We start from the raw sequence: 19,133 nt of genomic DNA, 5'->3' as shown, positions 1-19,133 counted from the left end.
TTGCCATCTTTCAGCACAAGTACATCTTCCTTTATTATGAAAAATGTTACGTTGTCATAATCCAAGAAATCTCAAAAAGGGGTAGGTATTGGAAGGGAAGATATCCAAGTATAGAAAATGATTTGTAATTAGATATAATTCAGCTGTTAATCTACTTTAAAATCCGTAACTCATATTTACTTATGTGTTTTTTTGTAGGTGAGTCAGGTAGTTTGCTCAGAAGGGTCTATATGTCTTGACGGTGTTGCGGTCAGCCTTTCTGAGCAGAATGTAACCATCCGGCACTTTGCTGCAAACTATCACGCAATCGTTCACGTTGAAGGCAAGGTGACAGTCCCAGATGAACCAATTGTATTGACAGACGAAACAGGTGACATGCTCACCCTGACGAGGCTTTCATCCGAGACCTACAAGATCAAAACAGAAAGGCTTGGCTTGTTTGTCCACATCAACATCATGGAGACTCACATTATCGTGGATATTGCGATACCAAGTGTTGTCTGCTGTAATGATGTGGCTCTCGGGCTCTGTGGTCCTTGTCTAGACTGTTTAGGACTCATTCCCACTATTCCCGATGACATGCCTGGCGTTGTCATCCCGGATCCGACTGGTGGACGAGAGGACATGCAAGAGAGGGTTAGAAGAGTCAGGATTCCCACAGGCCCTGCTGCTATCTTCTCCAACGATGAGACGCCTTACGATCCAGAATCCTATGCTGGACACTGCCTTGCATTCCGGGAATCAGCCGTGGTCATTGAGCACGTCCGCATATCTGTCGAACGTTACACCTGTGTGGAGTTTATCATCAGGACCTGTAATGAAGGCTGTGGAGGTACCATCTTCTCATTTGCGGCATCCAAGACATTCTTCATCACAACCATCCACGGTTACATCTCGATTCACTACGGCAACTTCAACATCACAACAGACCTCTACTTTGGCATTGACGTCTGGAATCTTGTCTCTTTGCTCTGGGACAGCCATACTTTCACCCTGGATGTGTACATCTTTGATTCAGAGGGCCTGCCTACAAGGAGGACCTACATCTTGCCGTCCAACATCTTCCCAACTGATGGTAGTCTCTGTCTAGGAGCTTGGCAGCCAGGATTTGATGGAACAGGACTTGAACCTGGTGGGGCCTTTGTTGGAGTGATAGATGATCTACGTATTTGGGACAGGTAAACCTAAGTTCTGTTACTTATAAATCAGCCAATGTTTCCAGTTCAGAAAATAAATGGAACTCAGAACCTTGACTGTTTTCCCTCACTTGGCTCCTTCAAGTGAGCCAAAACGCACCCTCTTTGTCATCCGATAAAATCGAAACTTGGACAAGGAATTCCATACTTTGTGTTTGAAATATGTGATTTCTTTTCCCCCATAGTTTCTTTGATAGCAATGCCATCCAGTCTCATTGGAATGCATACATAGATCCCTCCGCCCCTGGACTGACAGGACTCTGGAAGTTTGATGAAGGAGAAGGTATGATAAAAGAATATATATTATTTTGATTCAGTGAATACAATTTGGTTTATTTCACCTGTAGTGAATTTCACATCCCTTCGTAGCTTCTGTAATTATTATCAGATATGTTTGATTTTTTATCTATAACATATTCTCATAGGCTCTTTGGAAAGAAAAGGTAACATTGTAATCCACATCAAAATGTCATGGTCGATTGGTTTTTGATGTAATACCTCATTGTTGATTACTTTTTCAGGAACAAAGGCCTATGATGGAATCTCAGGCCTTCCCATCACTCTTACAAACTCATCCTACCCAGCTCCAGTCTGGCAACTTTCGGATGCACCTATACCTGCTCCGATCGATGGAAGTAGTAGTGGAGAAGCATCAGGACCCAGTGGTGGAGGTGGTGGAAGTGGTGGAGGAGGTGGCGGTGGAGGAGGTGGTGGAGGAGGAGATGGTGGAGGTGGTGGAGGTAGCAGTGGAGGAGGTGGATCAGATGGAGGGGTTGAAGGTGGTTTGGGCGGTGGGGTGACACCTACTGTTCCTGACTGGTTAGATGACTTCTGCAAGAGAGTGACCCTTTCGGGACCGCTGTACAAGTAAGTGACAAACATTTGTCAGACTGAAATTTGTTTCTATGTTGGGCATAGGATTATTGCCAAGTAATTTGGATACCTGCCTCATATAGTTTTGTCTTTCACAGTAATGTTTTAGTCCCCTCACTTGCTAAAATATTTTTAAAAGTTTGACAAAATACACAGATGGCTCAAGGATGGAGGGGAGTGCTTGATGGGTTGTCTGCAGGATTGGGTTTAACCTAAATTCAGCTTTGGAGTTTATCTGATTGTTTTAAAGCCAAGGGAGTTAACATATTTTTGGTCCCTGATTTCACAGTTCCTGCCCTATTGGTGATGCCGCTCAACAGCGCTACTACCAAGCATGTCTGCAAGCTGTTGCTGTTACCAACACTGTGGAACCAGCCCTGGAACCAGTCATTGAGTTTGCTGATTTCTGCGGAGTGGCTCTTGCTTTACCAGCCGGGCCTGCGCAACCACTGTGCAATGAATTTGGTGATGCCGCATTCCCCCTGTGGATTGGTGACAGCTGTGACATCCTATGTGCCTTTGGGGCAAGTCATCCAGATGACAGGAACGCCTGTGTCTGCGACAGTGGTTACTGGGGCGTCAATTGTGACGGTGTGTGTCCAGGAGGGTCAAGCAGCCCTTGTAGCTCCAACGGCATCTGTGATGCTCTGAGTGGCATTTGCACCTGTTTTTCGAACTGGAATGGTGCACCTGACTGCAGCCTTTGCACTCCTGGGTGGCTTGGGGCTGACTGTTCAACTGCAGTTGTACAAGTGAGTCTCCAAATCAGAATCCACTTACGTATATCTGTCATAGTCGGCATCTCCCAAGTAACCACTCTGAGTGGATACACGTTCCTGCATTACTCGGTGGGTCAGTACTATCTTCTACGAGTCATTGATAACTCACTTGTCATCCAGGCCAAGTACGTTCATTGCTATGGAGGCTATTCTTGCATCAGATACCTTGGCCTGAGATTTGGAGACTCGATTTCAGGTTTTGCACAAGTGACAATTGGAGGAGCTCACATTTCTGGTGGACATTTCGTCATCTATGTTAATGGAGAGGAAGTCACAATTGATGGCACTTTAGAATTTGGCCACTCGGGGTACGTGTTCACTCGTCTCTCATACCTTGAGCTCTTGATCACTGGACCCAGTGACTTAAGTATAATTGTGAGGGCAGATGGGAAATACCTTTCACTGGATACAAGACTTCCCAGCAGTCTTTGCTCCATAGCAACAGGAGTACTTGTTGGTGGCTGCTGCAACTCAACCAACACTGATGAACCTGGCTTGTCTCTTCCAGTAGCTCCGCCAGAACTTGGACTTTGCAGGAAAAGTGATCCGATGCAAATGCCAACGCCTTTGTTGCCTCAGAGTTACCAGTTTTCTACAAATGACACCACAGATGAAGCATGTGACAGCAGTGCCGTGTCACCCTCAGACCAGGCCATCAGAGATTTCATGGAGAGCTGGTTAGCAAGTGACTGTGACAATGTAATAACATACCCAACTACAGCTTCTGCTCTCCAACTGTATTCCAGCTATTCTCTACATTTCCATTTGACTGTGATTTACACGCGACAGGTGACATTGTTTGTACAAGAAACCCATGATGTTACGTTTGAGCTACTGATCAGATGCCCAGATGTTGTCACACACGGTGGTGTTGTGTTCTCCTACTCTCATTACACAACATTTGCCCTCAGTGTTGAGTCAACAGTCAGGATATACATCGGGAATGTAGTTTACGACACCAACCTGATCGTACAAAATGGACAGTGGAATAAACTTGTGTTGGTTTATGAAGGTGTCAATGGGAAATTAAACATCTACCACTTTGATTCCAATGGTAAGGTTAAACGCGACCTACTCTCTGTCGATGTGCATTTGTTCCGCGTTGCTGGGTATCTCTCTCTTGGTTCCTGGCAACCAGCTTGGAACTTAACAAGTCAGGTGCCACTGAGCTCATACTCTGGCCAGATTGATGACTTCAGAGTCTGGAACCGGTATCTGAGCCCCGCCGAGGTACCTGGTTTGTGGAGTAACAGACCGGGAACCGACATACCAGGATTGGTTCGATACTGGCCGTTTGATGAAGGTGAGGGTTTGTTTGCAGAAGACATTATCACTGGTGACCGACTCTACATGCCAGACGATCCATGGCCTCAGCCCCTGTGGGTTGATTCTGATGGACCTGTTCCTGACGACGGCTTCATTCCACCAATTGATCCGACTTTCGATGATGATGACTTTGAAACTGAAACAAAGAACCTCTGTGAGCGTCTTCTACGTGCTCCACCAATATCAGATTCCTGCAGTGACCTTGGAGAAGGCACCGTAGACATGTACTTCATTCTCTGTCTGCGAGAGATCGCCGTTACACAAGATCTTGGCCAGGCATACAAAGTTGCATTTGGTTACTCAGACATTTGCCAGGCTGCCAAGAACCTGACCACCTGGCCAGCTTTGCCTCTTTGTAGTGAAGCCAAAAGTCTGAGAGCTGGTACCCAGTGCAAGGACGACTGTCTGTTTGGAGTCAAGCTGCCCTCTGGTGATTGCTCTTGCTTGAGTGGCTTTCATGGAGAGCAGTGTGACAGAGTCTGTCCGGGCGGATCGGTCAATCCATGTAGCTCCCATGGCAGCTGCCTTCTGTCTGGATCATGTGCCTGTGATCTGAACTGGTCCGGACTATCAGATTGTGGGATCTGTGCCCAAGGATGGTACGGGCATGACTGCACCATTGCCACGACATTCCAAGTTACCACCGTCAGACTGTACTACGCATGCTTTGTCACTGTCTATTCACAGTACACCTTATTTGATGGACTGAGCTTCTATTTTGCAGCTGTAGGCGAGTTCTACCTGATTCAGACCAGTAACTTTGTTGTTCAGATTCGACAGGTTCCTTGCTACCACCAGTCCACCTGTGTCAATGCAATTGCTGTGCAGATTGACAGCACTGTTGTTGTAATACATGCACCTTATCAGAACAGCCAATCTCCTGTGATATGGATTGACAAAACCAAATTTGATTTTGCAAGCACTGTCCATCAAATCCCAAGCACCAACTGGGTAATTGAACAGACAGATGTGAACTATCTGACTCTCTACTCAAGCACTGAGCAAGAATTTCAGATCAAGGTCCGAACCTTCAGTCTCTTCCTGCAAGTGATGATCTCAACACCACTGGATGAATGTCTCCATTCGAGAGGTCTCTTAGGAAACTGTAACAACAATCACACAGATGATCTCAATGCAAACGACACTAAACCATGGGATGAGGTGTCACAGGAGGACATAAACACCCTTATTGCTGATATGTGGAGAGTTTCGACCTCAGATTCTCTGTTCATCCATCAGTATCAACACTATGCAGAAACAGAAGTACCAACTGGAGCAATCTTTGCCTTGGTGTTTGAGAACTCAGGTGGTAGAACAGAACCTCTGAAGAATTTGTCATCCGTCATCTCTCAAACTGAACTGACCATCGAGTTCTTGGTCAAGCCTTACTCTTACGGCGGGGTTATCATTGCATTTGGATCGGAATCAACGTTTACTGTAATCAACGAAGTCACCATTAAAATTGTCATTGGTGTGGAGGTGTATGATACTGGTATAACAAATGACCTGGATTCCTGGAACCATATCTCGATTGTGTTCGAACGTGACAACAGTAGGCTGCAGTTTTATCATCGCAGTGCTGTTGGAGTTGTGAGCTCATGCCATTTCACAATAAACCACTGGCTTTGGCTAGAAACAGGTGCAATCCTATCCATCGGTCAGTGGCTGCCGACACCAGACAACCAATCTTATGTCCTGAACACCACCTTCCATGGAGCCCTTGACGAGTTCCGGATCTGGAGTGCCTCCTTTCTACCTGCCTTTGTTCAACTCAACGACGACACAAACGTTGATGCGGTTACATATTCCGATGCCCTTGCTGCTTTGTACAAGTTTGACATTGGCCTTGGGAGTGTAATTTCGGACCCTGTTTTCAATAATGAAATCCTCACACCGTCCGGACCTTGGCAGAAACCAATGTGGACATATTCTGATGCGAACATACCAGTAAAGTTTGCTGCTCCTTTTGAGGCTCTGTTTGGTAACAGCACTTTCCAACTTGAATGCGACACAGTTTGTAGCAAGCTGAACATCAGTGGCGGAGGACTACGTGATGTTTGCTCTGATTTGAGCCAGGCCAGCCTTGATTTCTTCTATCTGACATGTTTGCGTAATGCTGCTGCAGCAGGAACCACAGACAGCGCGTTTGCAACGCTTGCTGTGCTCACTGAGTACTGCCAAGTTATCAGTGGAGCCAAAGTCAACACCAGTGTACTATGTGAGGCCTTTTCAGAGATGATAATTCCAAAGTGGCTGCTGGTGTCGTGCTCAAATTGTGGATTTGGGCTTCCTCTTCAAGATGACCTCGACTCTTGCATCTGCACAAATGGATATTGGGGTACATCATGTACTGAAGTCTGTCCCGGTGGTGTCATCACACCCTGTTACAATCATGGCAGCTGCAGCGAGAATGGGGTCTGCTTGTGTGAGGTAAACTGGAGAGGTCAGCTGGACTGTAGCTTCTGCTCTCCTGACTGGCTTGGAGATGACTGTGCCATAGCAACCACATCCTGGTACCAACATTCAGTCGTGAACTTGAGAGTGTCTGCCGTTTTCAGTGCTGAAGGAAGGGTGGTGACCTTTGGTGGAGTATCCATCTATATACGTCATGTTGGCATGTACAACCTCATCAATCATGCTACTAGCAGCCTGAAAATAAATCTTAGACTTTCTTGGTGTGCTACAGCTGACAGTTTCGCCACCTGTTTTGATGCTATTTCAATCCACCATCACTCTCATGTTCTCATCTTCCGTGCCTCGACAGATCCCACAACTTTCTTTAAGCCACACATCTGGTTTAATGGGAGGATAATCCTTCTTGATCACACAACTTCCATCAGCAGTGAGATTACCATAATCCGGATTAACATCATCCAGTATAAGATCTATGTCAGGACTCTGGACCTCTTTGTTCTGATCACCATACATCCTCATCATTTGGGAATCGGCATCGACATGCCCTCTGATATCTGCAATGCCATTGAGAGTGGTATGGAGGGATTGCTTGGAACTTGTGAGACTGTCAGCGACATTGAGGACATGGAGTGTTCATCGGCTGCAACTGATAGCCCATCAGTTGATGACAAATTAACTTGTCAACAAAATGCTTCCCAGGCGGCTGTTGACAAATACACCAACAAATTTCAAGAAGCTGCTCTCGGGAACACAAGCTATGAGTATTACCACCACCTGTTGCCAGTGCTCGGTGCCGGCTATCATCTCTACTTCACCGATAGTGTTGTCATTTCAGAGCCACTTATCAGCTTCCCCTCTGAAAGGTTTACTCTGGAGCTATTCATTAAAGTCGAGAGGTACGGTGGCGTTGTACTTTCCTACTGCACATCTAACAGTGTCGTTGCTCTGATCAATCTTGAAACAGGACTTGCCGTTTATTTCGGAGATCATGTCCATGGTTTGAACTTCCATCTTGATCTGCAGCAGTGGATACAGGTATCTCTTGTGTGGCATCAATCCACAGCCATCTTAGAAGTGTACCTGTTTGACGTATCTGGAGTCGCTCAGGTCCAGGCAGTTCAACTTACCAGCACTGCATTTCAAAGTGGCGGACACCTTGCGCTGGGCCAGTGGTACTCGATAACTCCGACACCTGTTCCTCCATTACCTAATGATCCATTTGTAGGTGCCATTGACGAGATAAGAATCTGGGATTGGATAACAAATCCATCCCTCATCACCTCAAACTGGAAACTGAATGCGAGAGTAGATACACCAGACCTGCAGATGGTTTGGAAGCTGAATGAAGGATTTGGAGATGCAGCTGTGGATCTGATCAGTGGCTTCAAGCTCCAGTTCCCTGATTGGAACAGACCATCTTGGAAAATCACCAGTGATGATTATCCAATTCAAATTGATCATCCTCTTGCTTATCCAGACTTCAAGAATGCCACCTTTGCTGCTCTAGCAACTTCAAAATGTCAAGAAATCTTCTTGAGTGGACACCTCCATGACTCAAGCAAAGCTCTTGGAGTTGCTGTGATTGACATCTACTACATTCAGTGTCTGCGAGACATAGCATTCCATCATGATCTCAGTGCTGCTATGGAGGCAACAGTTTCTCTCTCTGATTTGGCCAAGATTCAGTTACTCCTTGAGGAATGGCCTGCTTGGTATTTATGCAACACCTTCCCGGGCTGGGACTTCCCATTCTGGATTGGTCCCAGCTGTGACATTCCATGCATTTTTGGGCGGAGTAGTCTGCAAGATGACACTCTCTGTGTTTGTGAACCAGGCTATTGGGGATCAGCATGTGATAAGGTGTGCCTAGGAGGAGCGCTGAGCCCTTGCAGTAACAATGGCAACTGTAACGTGACAACTGGCCTGTGTGAGTGTCATCCCCATTGGCTTGGTTCAGAAGCACAAGTCAGAAACATGAGCTATGCCTGTTCAGACTGTTCACCTGGGTGGTTCGGAACCGATTGTGTCATAAGTACGATCAACCAGGAGCATACAAGAGGAATTGCCATCTTTTTTGGCCATCTACATTTCACAACTTTCGATGGTGCCAGCTTCAATTTTGGAGTACCTGGAATGTACTACCTTCTGACAACTTACTCAACCAAAGTTCAAGTCCTGGTAGAGCCCTGCTTTGCTACTGTAGCCTGTAGAGAGATCACTGAGGTATCTGTTAGTAGCAGCAGTGTAACATTGTCGATTGGGGTAAGCCTGGCTACTACAGAGAGGCTCTTGATTGTCCAACAGAGCTCTGGACTGTCATGGACAATAAAAGAGTGGACTGAAAACAGTGAAGGCACAGCAGGAGACTTATCATATACTTGGTACAAACAGCACTTGGTGAATATAACAACAGCTGATTCCATTGTGATCACTGTGGCACTTTACTCGGGTGTGGTTACATTGATAGTTAACACCCCTAGTGGAATCAACATGGAGCCGGTAGCTTTGTGTGGAACATGGGATGACGATTGGATCAACGATGTGAATGTTGGGGAATACGAGCCAGGGACAGGAGATATTCCAGGCAAATGGGTGTCTGTGAATGACAGCTATTTTGTATCTGACGTTGCATCGCAGAGCTACTGTGATGAGGGTCTCAGTCTGTATTTCCTGGTGCCTGTTGACGATTCTGTCTTTGTGAGTGATCATGCTCAGATCTTCACCGCTGCAGGGTACATTCTCCGTTTCAGTCACAACCGTGTCTTGTTTTCCAGCTTGACCGTCAAGGACCTAGACCAGTTTACTCTCCAGTGCTGGCTGCGCATTGGTGTTTCATCCAATTCAATTCAAACATTGATCTTGTTTGAATCAGATACCTCACTGGCCATACAGTTAGACAGGGACGTTGTGAGGGTGAACTTTGCTGGCCATGTCATAACAACACAGCTAACTGTCCGAGTAGGACCTTGGTTCCACCTCAGTGTTTCCTGGCGAAGCTTTGATGGCAGAGTGACTGTGGACTTGTACGCATCAGATCAACAAGTCGTGGAGACTCATGTAGTATATGGCATCCACATCACTGAATCTGTGCGCTTGAGTGGGAACCTACATCTTGGGCAGCACATACAAGATGGTGACTCTGACTTTGAAGGAGACCTAGACTTGGTGCACCTCAAGGAATACTTCTCTCACTGGGAAGATTTCACCAACGGTCGGGAACAGTTCACTGAAGATCTTGTCGTTGGCATGATATTCTTCATTAGCTTGGACGAAGGGAGTGGTTTAGAGTCCTCGATGAAGCTGGATTTACCTGGCAACAGAAGTGTACTTAATGGATCTTTAGGACCTGAAGATAGTCCACCAACATGGCTTCCATCTGATGCACCAATTAACATCAAGCCTGATTACTCCCCTGATTTTCCCAAGCCAACCCTAAAGGAAGATGCCATTGCTGCTTGTGCCGGTTACTTCTACCAAGATCCTCTGTACAGTTCCTGCAAGGATTTAGAGAGCACTCTCCTGTTCTACTATGAGGCCTGCATCTTAGATGTAGCAGCAAGTGGGGATGTGTCCCGTTCCAACATCTCGGCTTACATGTTTGCTCTTCTCTGCCAGCAGACCCTGGATCTCCCGCCAGAGAAATTCTGTGGCTTCTTTGAGTTCTGCAAAGAGAGGCCTGTGGAATCTTGCTGCCCTTGGTGGGTCATCCTGATCATCGTCATCTGTAGTCTGCTGTTGGTTCTGACCTGCTGCTTCTGCATCTGCTGCATCTATAAGAAGAAAAAATACAAGGACAAGCAAGAAATCGAAATGTTTGGGGGACATAGATACGTTCGCCCCTCAACCTCATCCAGACCTCACTCTGCTAGTTCACACAGGCGACTTTTGATGGAGCTATCACAGAGATCTCTGCGACGTGTAGATCCTGAACCAGATGCTGAAGGTGGTATAACACTTCAGACTGTAAAACATCTTGATGAGGAAGCTCCGCCAATTGAATCTAAATCTGGATTAGAAGCTGCCGCTGCTGCTGAGACAACCTTCAGTGACCTTCCAATAGAACAGTACGAACCAGATGATGGCAGAAAGCCAACTGTGCTGAGCTCCTTTGCTCCAGTTGAAGCAACCAACAAAAACCAGTCTGCAGCAACAGAAGGTTACGATTCTCAAGGACTTGGACTTCCAGAGAAGGCTGCTGCAATACCAATGCAGTATGCTGGATATGAAGGCTTCCAGCCAGCTAGCGGAGATCAGTTCAATCCCTTTGTTGACACCATAGACCTCCTTGACAATGATCCTCTTGATGTCCCACTTCCAGCCTATCAGGCTGACCCGACAACCAAGGAAGACTTTGATGATGATACATTCAACCCGGCTGGAGTGAAATACCCACCGCCAAGACCAGCTTCTCAAAACACCTGGCTGGAAGATGATCAAGATCTTTCAACTGATAAAGGAGATGCCCAACTAGAAGAACCAGCTGATCAAAAGGCATCTGCCACTGACACTGATTATGAAGCCTCAAGAGACTCTCCAATCATGACCACCAATCTCTTCGAATCCCCCACAAGCAGTCGACCAGGCTCTCCTTCCCATGTGACAGCCCCAATGACATTCATGGCTTCTGCCAGTAACTGCTCAAGCTCATCTTCCGGAAGTGAAGCAGAGGAAGAGGCACCACCCACCCAGCCCATGAGACCAAGCTCTGCTCGCAGTGAAGACGGTGCCTTCGTCAAACCCAAACCGCGCAGAAAAGTGGATGCACTGCGACAGTTGATCCACAAGAGGAGTGCCAATGTCACTCCAAGTTCATCCACGCAGGGTTCCCCTCAAGGTTCCCGGATGACCTCGCCAGTGCCAGTTCTTGATCTTGAGGAACTAGAAGAGCTGGAAGATCTTCCCCTGCCCCCAGAGAAGTATGAAAACCCACTTCATGACTGGAGAGGCGAGAAGGAATCCATCGTGTAAGTCTCTCCGAACCACCTTACAACCCCACCCCTTACAAATGGGATCACTTTATGTGTAAGATACTCTTGTTAAATCTTAGTCATTACTTTGCTTGTTTTAGAAAACAATCTTATGCTGTTAAACGTGTCAAAGCTACTTTGTTTATAGACTCATTTGATCCGCCCAATTTTTAAATTGTACACATCTTGCCTTTAGCAATTGTACTGTGCACCAAATTAAATTTATACCAGTCTGTTTCATGGACCTAAATTAATGTTTCTCAACCAATATAGGATCTTTAAATCTGCCAAATATCTAAATGGGACCACGGATTGATAAAACAACTCCAAGGAGACTTCTCGCAATGCCAAATTATAAGTAGCGTATAATTCAGTATAACTCAGCTGAATGTTTAATTAATATTTAGACTATTTGTTTTACTCAGACTATATTAAATATTTCTTTTATGAAATGGATGTACAGTGTACTATGATGCATTTAAATTGCCGTACACTCATTTTGATTGTGTTTTTACTATATAAAGAGGTAATTTTTTTACACAGAATCTATTTTGTGATAAATAAGATGTTGATGCTAAATTCAAATATGTTTTATATTAATTTGCAATTCTATACTTAACTAAATGCTTGAATTTTACATTGTAGGTATTGTCGCTTTACTGCAATAACATTTCAGAATCAATAGAGTTTTGTTGGCGATCTGGTGTTAGTGCTGACAGGCCGTAGTTCTACGGTGAAGTCTGACCAACTCCATGTAAAAGCTCCGTAGTCTCACAAGAAACACGATCATGTGGTTCTTGTTTCCTTAAGCAGGTTGCTTTACTACAATTGCTACTCCTGAGCATTTTACTGTCTTAACTCTTGGTCAGAGATTTAGTGGACGTGATGACAGACCTAAATTCTGTGGTGAAGGCTTCAGAGTTTGAGTCTGTCCCCACCAATAAGATTGTGTGATACTTGTGTCCATTAGCAGGTTACTTTACCACAATTGCTACTCATGAGCATTTTGTTTTCTTGGCTCTTGGTCAAAGTTTTGTTTAATAATCTAGTGTTGGTAGTGATGACAGACCCAATTTTGTGGTGAAGGCTTCAGAGTTTGAGTCTGTCCCCACCAATAAGATCGTGTGATGCTTGTGTTCTTTAGCAGGTTACTTTACCACAATTGCTACTCATGAGCATTTTGTTTTCTTGACTCTTGGTCAAAGTTTTATTTAATAATCTAGTGGTGGTAGTGATGACAGACCCAATTCTGTGGTGAAGGCTACAGAGTTTGAGTCTGTCCCCACCAATAAGATTGTGTGATGCTTGTGTTCTTTAGCAGGTTACTTTACTACAATTGCTACTCATGAGCATTTGGTTCTCTTAACTCTTGGTCACAGTTTTAGTTTACAATCTAGATATGACAGACACAATTCTGTGGTGAAGGCTTCAGAGTTTGAGTCTGTCCCCACCAATAACATCATGTGATGCGTGTGTCCTTCAGCAAGCCATTTTACTATTATTGCTGCTCAAGGAGTATTTAATCCTCTTTAATCGTGGTCATAGTTTTAATTTAATAATGCAGCGATGGTAGTGATGACGGACCCAATTCTGTGGTGAAGGCTTCGGAGTTTGAGACTGTCTCCACCAATAAGATCATGTACCGCTTGTGTCCTTAAGCAGCTCACTTTACTGTAAGGGCTGATAGAAGCATCAATCCCTTAAATCTCATAATTGGAATTATTTTGATAAAAAGAAATCAAAAATGCTGAGAACAAGTTTTAAACTGCAATTGTTTGCTTCCTAATAATTAGTAGTGTGCTGTGGCATTGCTTTTACTTAAAAAAAAAAAAATATAAGGTAAAATAATAATTTTCTTGATGTTGCAAATTGTTTATAGCAGATTTATGAGTGCTCTATTGCAAGAGATTAGTTGGAAAAAATGCCTGTAAAAAATGAACTCTCTAAGAATCAATTTGTGCTTTTCACAATATCTTTAAAATATATACATGTAGTCTGAATTGGACCTTTAGAATCTAATGTACTGTAATTTAAAAATCTGTACCTTTTGCCAAAATTTGAATTGAAAACGTTCATGTTTATGTATTTGAATTGTTATAAATGCAGAGAAAAAGTTCAACTCATAAGTACGGAGAAAGAAATCAACTCGTATCTGAATAATATTTCATTTATTCCATATTACCCAAACGAATAACGGAATACAGTCGTTAATACATGCTCATTATAAGAAAAATATCTTTAGAAGATCACTCTACAATGGCTGGTAAATATTGCAGCACGATTAAACATTTAATGGCATCTAATGGCAAAAAATAAATCATAAAAGATTGACAAATAAAAATGCTCTGTAATTTGAATTAATTTGTTTTCAGTGGAAAACTTCCACAAAAGATAAAGCAGGCTGCCCCAACCAAACATAAGTCGACATAAACCTTCCCAAATCCTTCAAAATCCTCTTTGCAAATTGGGGGAATTTGTAGGATTGAGGCTACATGGTAAGAGTGTGTCACTGATTTCGAAGGACGCATTGTGTCAAGGTCTTGGGCTGGACCTTGTGTTTATGCTCAGCTGTGCATCAATTTAGGCCTAGATTACACTTGAAATCCTCCGCACTGCTCCAGGATGTCACTGGCTCTGCCTCAACATATTGACAGTGATTGCTGTAAGATTATGCAGGATAGAGGCAGTGGTCACCCCTCCAAGGACCACATTCAAGAAATAACAGAGGACTTTGCAGGATTGGGATTATATGCTTTTTTTACCTGAAGGAGTTGGATGATTTTGCAGGATTGTTACATCCTAGCAAAAATGCCTAGAGAGTTAGGGTTAATAATACAAAAACCTTTATGGCAGGTATGTGGGTATAATGTACCCTCATCCCAGCCTACATGTGGCAGTGTTCACGGATTAATAAAACAAGCCTGGCAGGCGGCCAAGCTTTGCGCAACTGCCGCCAGGCAAAGAAAATTAAGGCACCAAAATACCTGGAGCTCGGTGTCCAATGAAATTTGGACTCCTCTTAAATCTGGGTTGTTTTACCGTATATGGATTCTTACTTTAACCTGTGACCTGTCATTATCCTAATTATCTTCATTTACGCATGTGCAACATATCCAACAAGTCCATAATTTCATAGAGTATTAATTCACATTACAGTGGCCTATTACCTGTTTATTTGTTTACATGCAAATAGCGCGGGTCCCCAAGCATCAAGAAATGTCCAATGCTACGCCCCCCCTTCCAATATGTCATCCAGTCGATGACGTTTTGTAAAAACCTTACATTACATCTTTTTTGGAAGATGACATGTCACAATTATTGGTTTATAATAAATTCTGAATAATCCTACAGCAGCATTTTTTTATTACAAAATACAATTTGAAAATACAATACCGTTAGTCCGTTACTATCAGTATCCCCAATGATTGGTTTATAATAGATTCTGAATAATCCTACAGCAGCAATTTTTTATTACATAAATACAATATCGATATTATCCCCATTCATTTTAACTGACGTTATGTAGAAAGATGTGCACAATTACTGCATGGCAGGCTTACAAACTCTCACCCATGAGACTCGCGAATTTCACTTATTCTCACGCTCTAACGCCCCACGGGATATCTCACACTAAAAAAATTAACAAATTGGTCAGAAATTGCCTCAGAATATCGCAGAGCGGCTAGAATCCAAAACTTGTTTGGCCCCTTAAGCGGGCCCTGAACTCCGCGTCGTTGAGGCTTAACATTCGCATTAGTTCTGATCAAGCTCCTTCGACAAATTCTCACTCTCAGCGCCAAGTTGGCAGCCCTGTCAATTTTTTACTGGCACAGTAATTTCAGATAAATTGAACTTTGAAAAGAATTTGGGCGATTCACAATGTAGTGTACCACCAAGAGTTTGCTCAAAGATATTATTTTTCCCAGTGCAGTGCGGGAGATGGTCGACACACTCGCAGTGCAGGACATCTGAAATTGTTCGTTTTTCTTGTCAGTAGTTTCGTAAGCATATGATTCAAGTACATGTATATACATACATTTGCCGTTTTTTCCCCTCTTTTTATCAAGATTTTCATTTTTTTTGGTGAGGCGGCAAAACGCTATGCCTCCTTACATCTATAACAAATTAGTTCTTGTAGTCTGACACTCATTCAAATGGGCCATGTTTTGTTGGCCGTAAAATTGAAAAATTGACTCTCCGTGGCCAACTCTTGGTGGCGCTCTGCATTGTGAATTGCCTGAATCGAACACTGTTCGGAATCAGTCCTGAGAAGAATATTTACAAGACAAATTGATTCAATTTGAAAGAGACACTTTAAAGCGAAAGGCAGTGCATGCAATTTTACTACAAATACATAGTATGAAGATAACCTTTCCCAGTTATATTTTAACTCTTCAAAATTAGCAAAAACAAAGTTTTTTCCTATTATTCTTGTATGATATTTCAGAGTACACTTTCTAAGTGATCACATAAAACAGAAAAATCATCATTTTTTAGAATTTCAACAAAACCAATCCCACCACAAACATATGAAAATGTATACAATGTTATAACATGTGTAAACGCAAAATACAAAAACCACTACCTGCTTTTAAAAATACCTAAAATCATCGTCGTTAATGTTTAAAATTGGCACCACACTTTAAAGGGATGAGTTTGTTCCTCCTCAATGGTCAAAGGTCAAAGGTCGTTGACGTTTTAGCATACCATGTGATCGGTGCTTACTGGCCGAAATTGTTGACGTACTCAATACGCGCATTGTGGTCATCAGCAGGCCGATTAATTGGAGTCCACACTGGCTCGCCGACAAACAAACGCATGGCTTTGATGTAATTCTGTGTGGTGCAAAAGGAGATGCAAACATAAGTAACGGTATTAAGCTTTTTTCCTACAAAATCAGAGGGCCTTACCTAACGTTTCGATCCTAATTAACACCGTCGATATCAGAAATTTCAAAAAAATTAATATATCGGACCTCCAATATCGAAGTTATCAAGTAGCCTATCCCATTAAAGTTAAAGACCATAAAGATGACACTTGAAATCTGAAGTCCCAACTTTGCACGGCTTTCTCTGTAGCATATTGACCTTTCGTGGTAGAACTGCATCAACTCAGTTTGTGAAATATTGTCCAATTACATGATACACAAATTGATGTGGAACGCGCAAAATCTGAGACAAACAAAACTTAGTGTATAAAAACTCCATAGGGTTGTCTAAGGAGGCGGCCTCCAAAAAGGAAGCGGGCCGGGACGCTAAACATGTTTTTGTTTTTTTATTTGGCCCGTTGTTAGCAGTTACCTTGGTATCCAGGGTGAAGCGGTGGTAGATGCCGGCCGGCAGCGTGATTAGGTCCCCCTTCTCCAGCTCAATTCGTATCCACTTATCCTCCTTGTTACGCACGTCAAAGTACCCACTGCCCTCAAGGGCCAAGCGGATCTCCTCGTCCGAATGCATGTGCTCCTGGAAGAAACTCTTCAGCTGATGGGAGAAAGCAAAATCACAAGCCTTAGACCACGGACCAATTTCAGGGAACAGCAATAGCTTGGAAAGTAAAGTCTGTCCTGAGCCAATATGGCCTATCAGTCTGGCGTTTATCTCCGGTTTCAGTGGCATGAAACGACTGAGAATATTTCTATTACCTGCCTGTTTCCCGGGCCCCCTAAAAATATTGGAGTCAGAAGGACAATGGGAACAGGGAACCAGACTAGCTCATGGCTAGCATCAGACAGGCCAATCACAGGGTGGTTCGATCGGTCACCTCGATTGGTCGCCTCCATGGGCCAATCACATGGCGTCTTCATTGAGCGTCTCCACGGCGACCAATCAAAGTGCCCTGTGATTGGTCCATCTGATGCCAGCCAGAAAACAATCTAGCCAGGAGTCATGCACAAGCCAATTTTTCCTGAATTCAGAAAATGGTAGCCTCAAACTTGGCGCGTGCGACGACGATGTTTCCAGAATTGAAGGTGAGATTTCTTTTTTCTTTCCAAAGGTATGTGAACCTAACCACCACCGGCACTAAAAAATTTTCAATTCCCACTGAAGCCTACAGGGGCGCATCAGGCAGTTTGAAGACTGTTTTAGGGGTGAAATCTAAAGATTTTGATTGAGGGTACGAGTAAAAATGTTCAAAAAAAAAATTGGTAAACGCGATGTACTATATGATCCTCGGACTCTGCTATCGCCCGAACGCGTCTAAATGTTAAAAAAGTGATTCGTAGAGTCCTAGTTACTCGGACTAGTTTCAGAGCACTCCAGCAGGTCCCAGTCTGGGTTTTCATCCGACGGAAATCCCACCTTTTCGTCATAGTTTGGGAGGCTTTCCTTGGACACCGTGATGATGTCCTCGTAGTTGTAGTTGCGCTCCTTTCGGACTTTAGCCAACAGTCCTTCGCCTTCCAGATTGTCTGCATCAACCTACGAACCAATCAAAGTACAGTACAGACTCAGTATTCAAATTAATCCTCCAGGATTTCATGCCAATAACAAATTGTATTAAAGCCAATTAAAAAAAAAAATTGAAGGCTTTATTAAAAAAAAAAATATTTTCCAATATTTTGAATGGCTTAGTATAATTGTAGCTTGAGTAACTCCAGCTGATATGCTCATCAGAATTCACATGTAACATATTACATGTGATTTTTGATGAGCATGTCAGCTGGAGGCACTCAAGCTAGTTATAATTGCAACATATAACCACACTTATTCCCACAGCAGTTTTAGTGCCGAAGGGTGCAGGGTACAAATGTTTACGGGTCGAGATTCTAATCTCAATGAAAATTTTTTTTTTAACATGTTCAAACTTCAAAGTCATATTTCGAGAATGTTGAATGAAAATAATAGAGCATACACATGCTTGCTAGATAGATCGAGGAGTCCTTTTACTTGAATTCTTCAGAAGGCCTACATTTTTATTTCCCTTTCCCCCCCCCCCCCAAAAAAAAAGAACACCAAAATTTCGGGGAAAATTTTTTTCAACCTGACACCACTTCGTCATATAGGTAGGCCTATCATCTCAATGAAGGTCATTCATTGCAAAAATGATGATAAGACAAAATCTGAGATTTCCAATTAATGTTAGGATATACTTTCGTGACTCTCCATAGACTAAAATTGTACACAATCGCGGAAGTGGCGTCAGGTTGCAACATTTTTTTCCAAACTTTTCTTTTACTTTAGACCGATTGTGTTATTTCTTAGTCATCGGTCATTCACCGTCGACGTCCACTGCCCGGCCTTCCCGTTCGGGGTTTATGCCGCACGCGACGGCGGCCGCGGCCTACCTTCCAATAAAGAACACCCAGCGTTTTCAGGTAGTCGAAATCAACGAACTGCGGCGGGTCCAGTTGATGCGGCTCGCGCTGATCCACGTTAGAATCATCCATGTGCCAGGCTCGAACCATTTTGAGTAAAATAGATGTGGTTTACTCAAAGAAAACGGGTAAAATCCTGTCGTTCAAGTTGAAGTTCAAAGCCTGAAATTCCACACTCATCGAAATCTAATCTCGCACTTTTCATGCATCGTCAATTTGTAAAAACAGTTGGTACTCCGCTGCAGGGGCAGTGTGCATTTGT

At 43.6% G+C, this 19,133-nt stretch overlaps 2 protein-coding genes across 2 annotated transcripts in view; one reads left to right on the top strand and one right to left on the bottom strand.

The window, feature by feature from the left end:
* LOC119725182 overlaps positions 1-12,157 on the top strand; it is a 78,877-nt gene extending 66,720 nt beyond the window's left edge. The window contains exons 52-55 of the mRNA XM_038196543.1: positions 199-1,178; positions 1,382-1,479; positions 1,718-2,063; positions 2,359-12,157. Coding sequence (XP_038052471.1) covers positions 199-1,178; positions 1,382-1,479; positions 1,718-2,063; positions 2,359-11,557 — 10,623 coding nt within the window. The 3' untranslated portion in view covers positions 11,558-12,157. The remainder of the gene's footprint in view (positions 1-198; positions 1,179-1,381; positions 1,480-1,717; positions 2,064-2,358) is intronic.
* Positions 12,158-15,630: 3,473 nt separating this feature from the next.
* Positions 15,631-19,096, bottom strand: LOC119724876 (1,2-dihydroxy-3-keto-5-methylthiopentene dioxygenase-like). The gene is made up of 4 exons (XM_038196165.1): positions 18,842-19,096; positions 17,856-17,975; positions 16,857-17,036; positions 15,631-16,391 (listed from the first exon to the last, which is right to left on the bottom strand). The coding sequence occupies exons 1-4, from the start codon at positions 18,959-18,961 to the stop codon at positions 16,278-16,280; spliced, it is 534 nt and encodes a 177-aa protein (XP_038052093.1). The 5' UTR covers positions 18,962-19,096; the 3' UTR covers positions 15,631-16,277.
* Between the last annotated feature and the right edge of the window lie 37 nt (positions 19,097-19,133).

This window comes from Patiria miniata, unplaced genomic scaffold, assembly GCF_015706575.1.
Source record: "Patiria miniata isolate m_02_andy unplaced genomic scaffold, ASM1570657v1 HiC_scaffold_18, whole genome shotgun sequence".
Taxonomy (NCBI): Eukaryota; Metazoa; Echinodermata; class Asteroidea; order Valvatida; family Asterinidae; genus Patiria; species Patiria miniata.
This window is presented reverse-complemented; position numbering and strand designations above follow the sequence as displayed.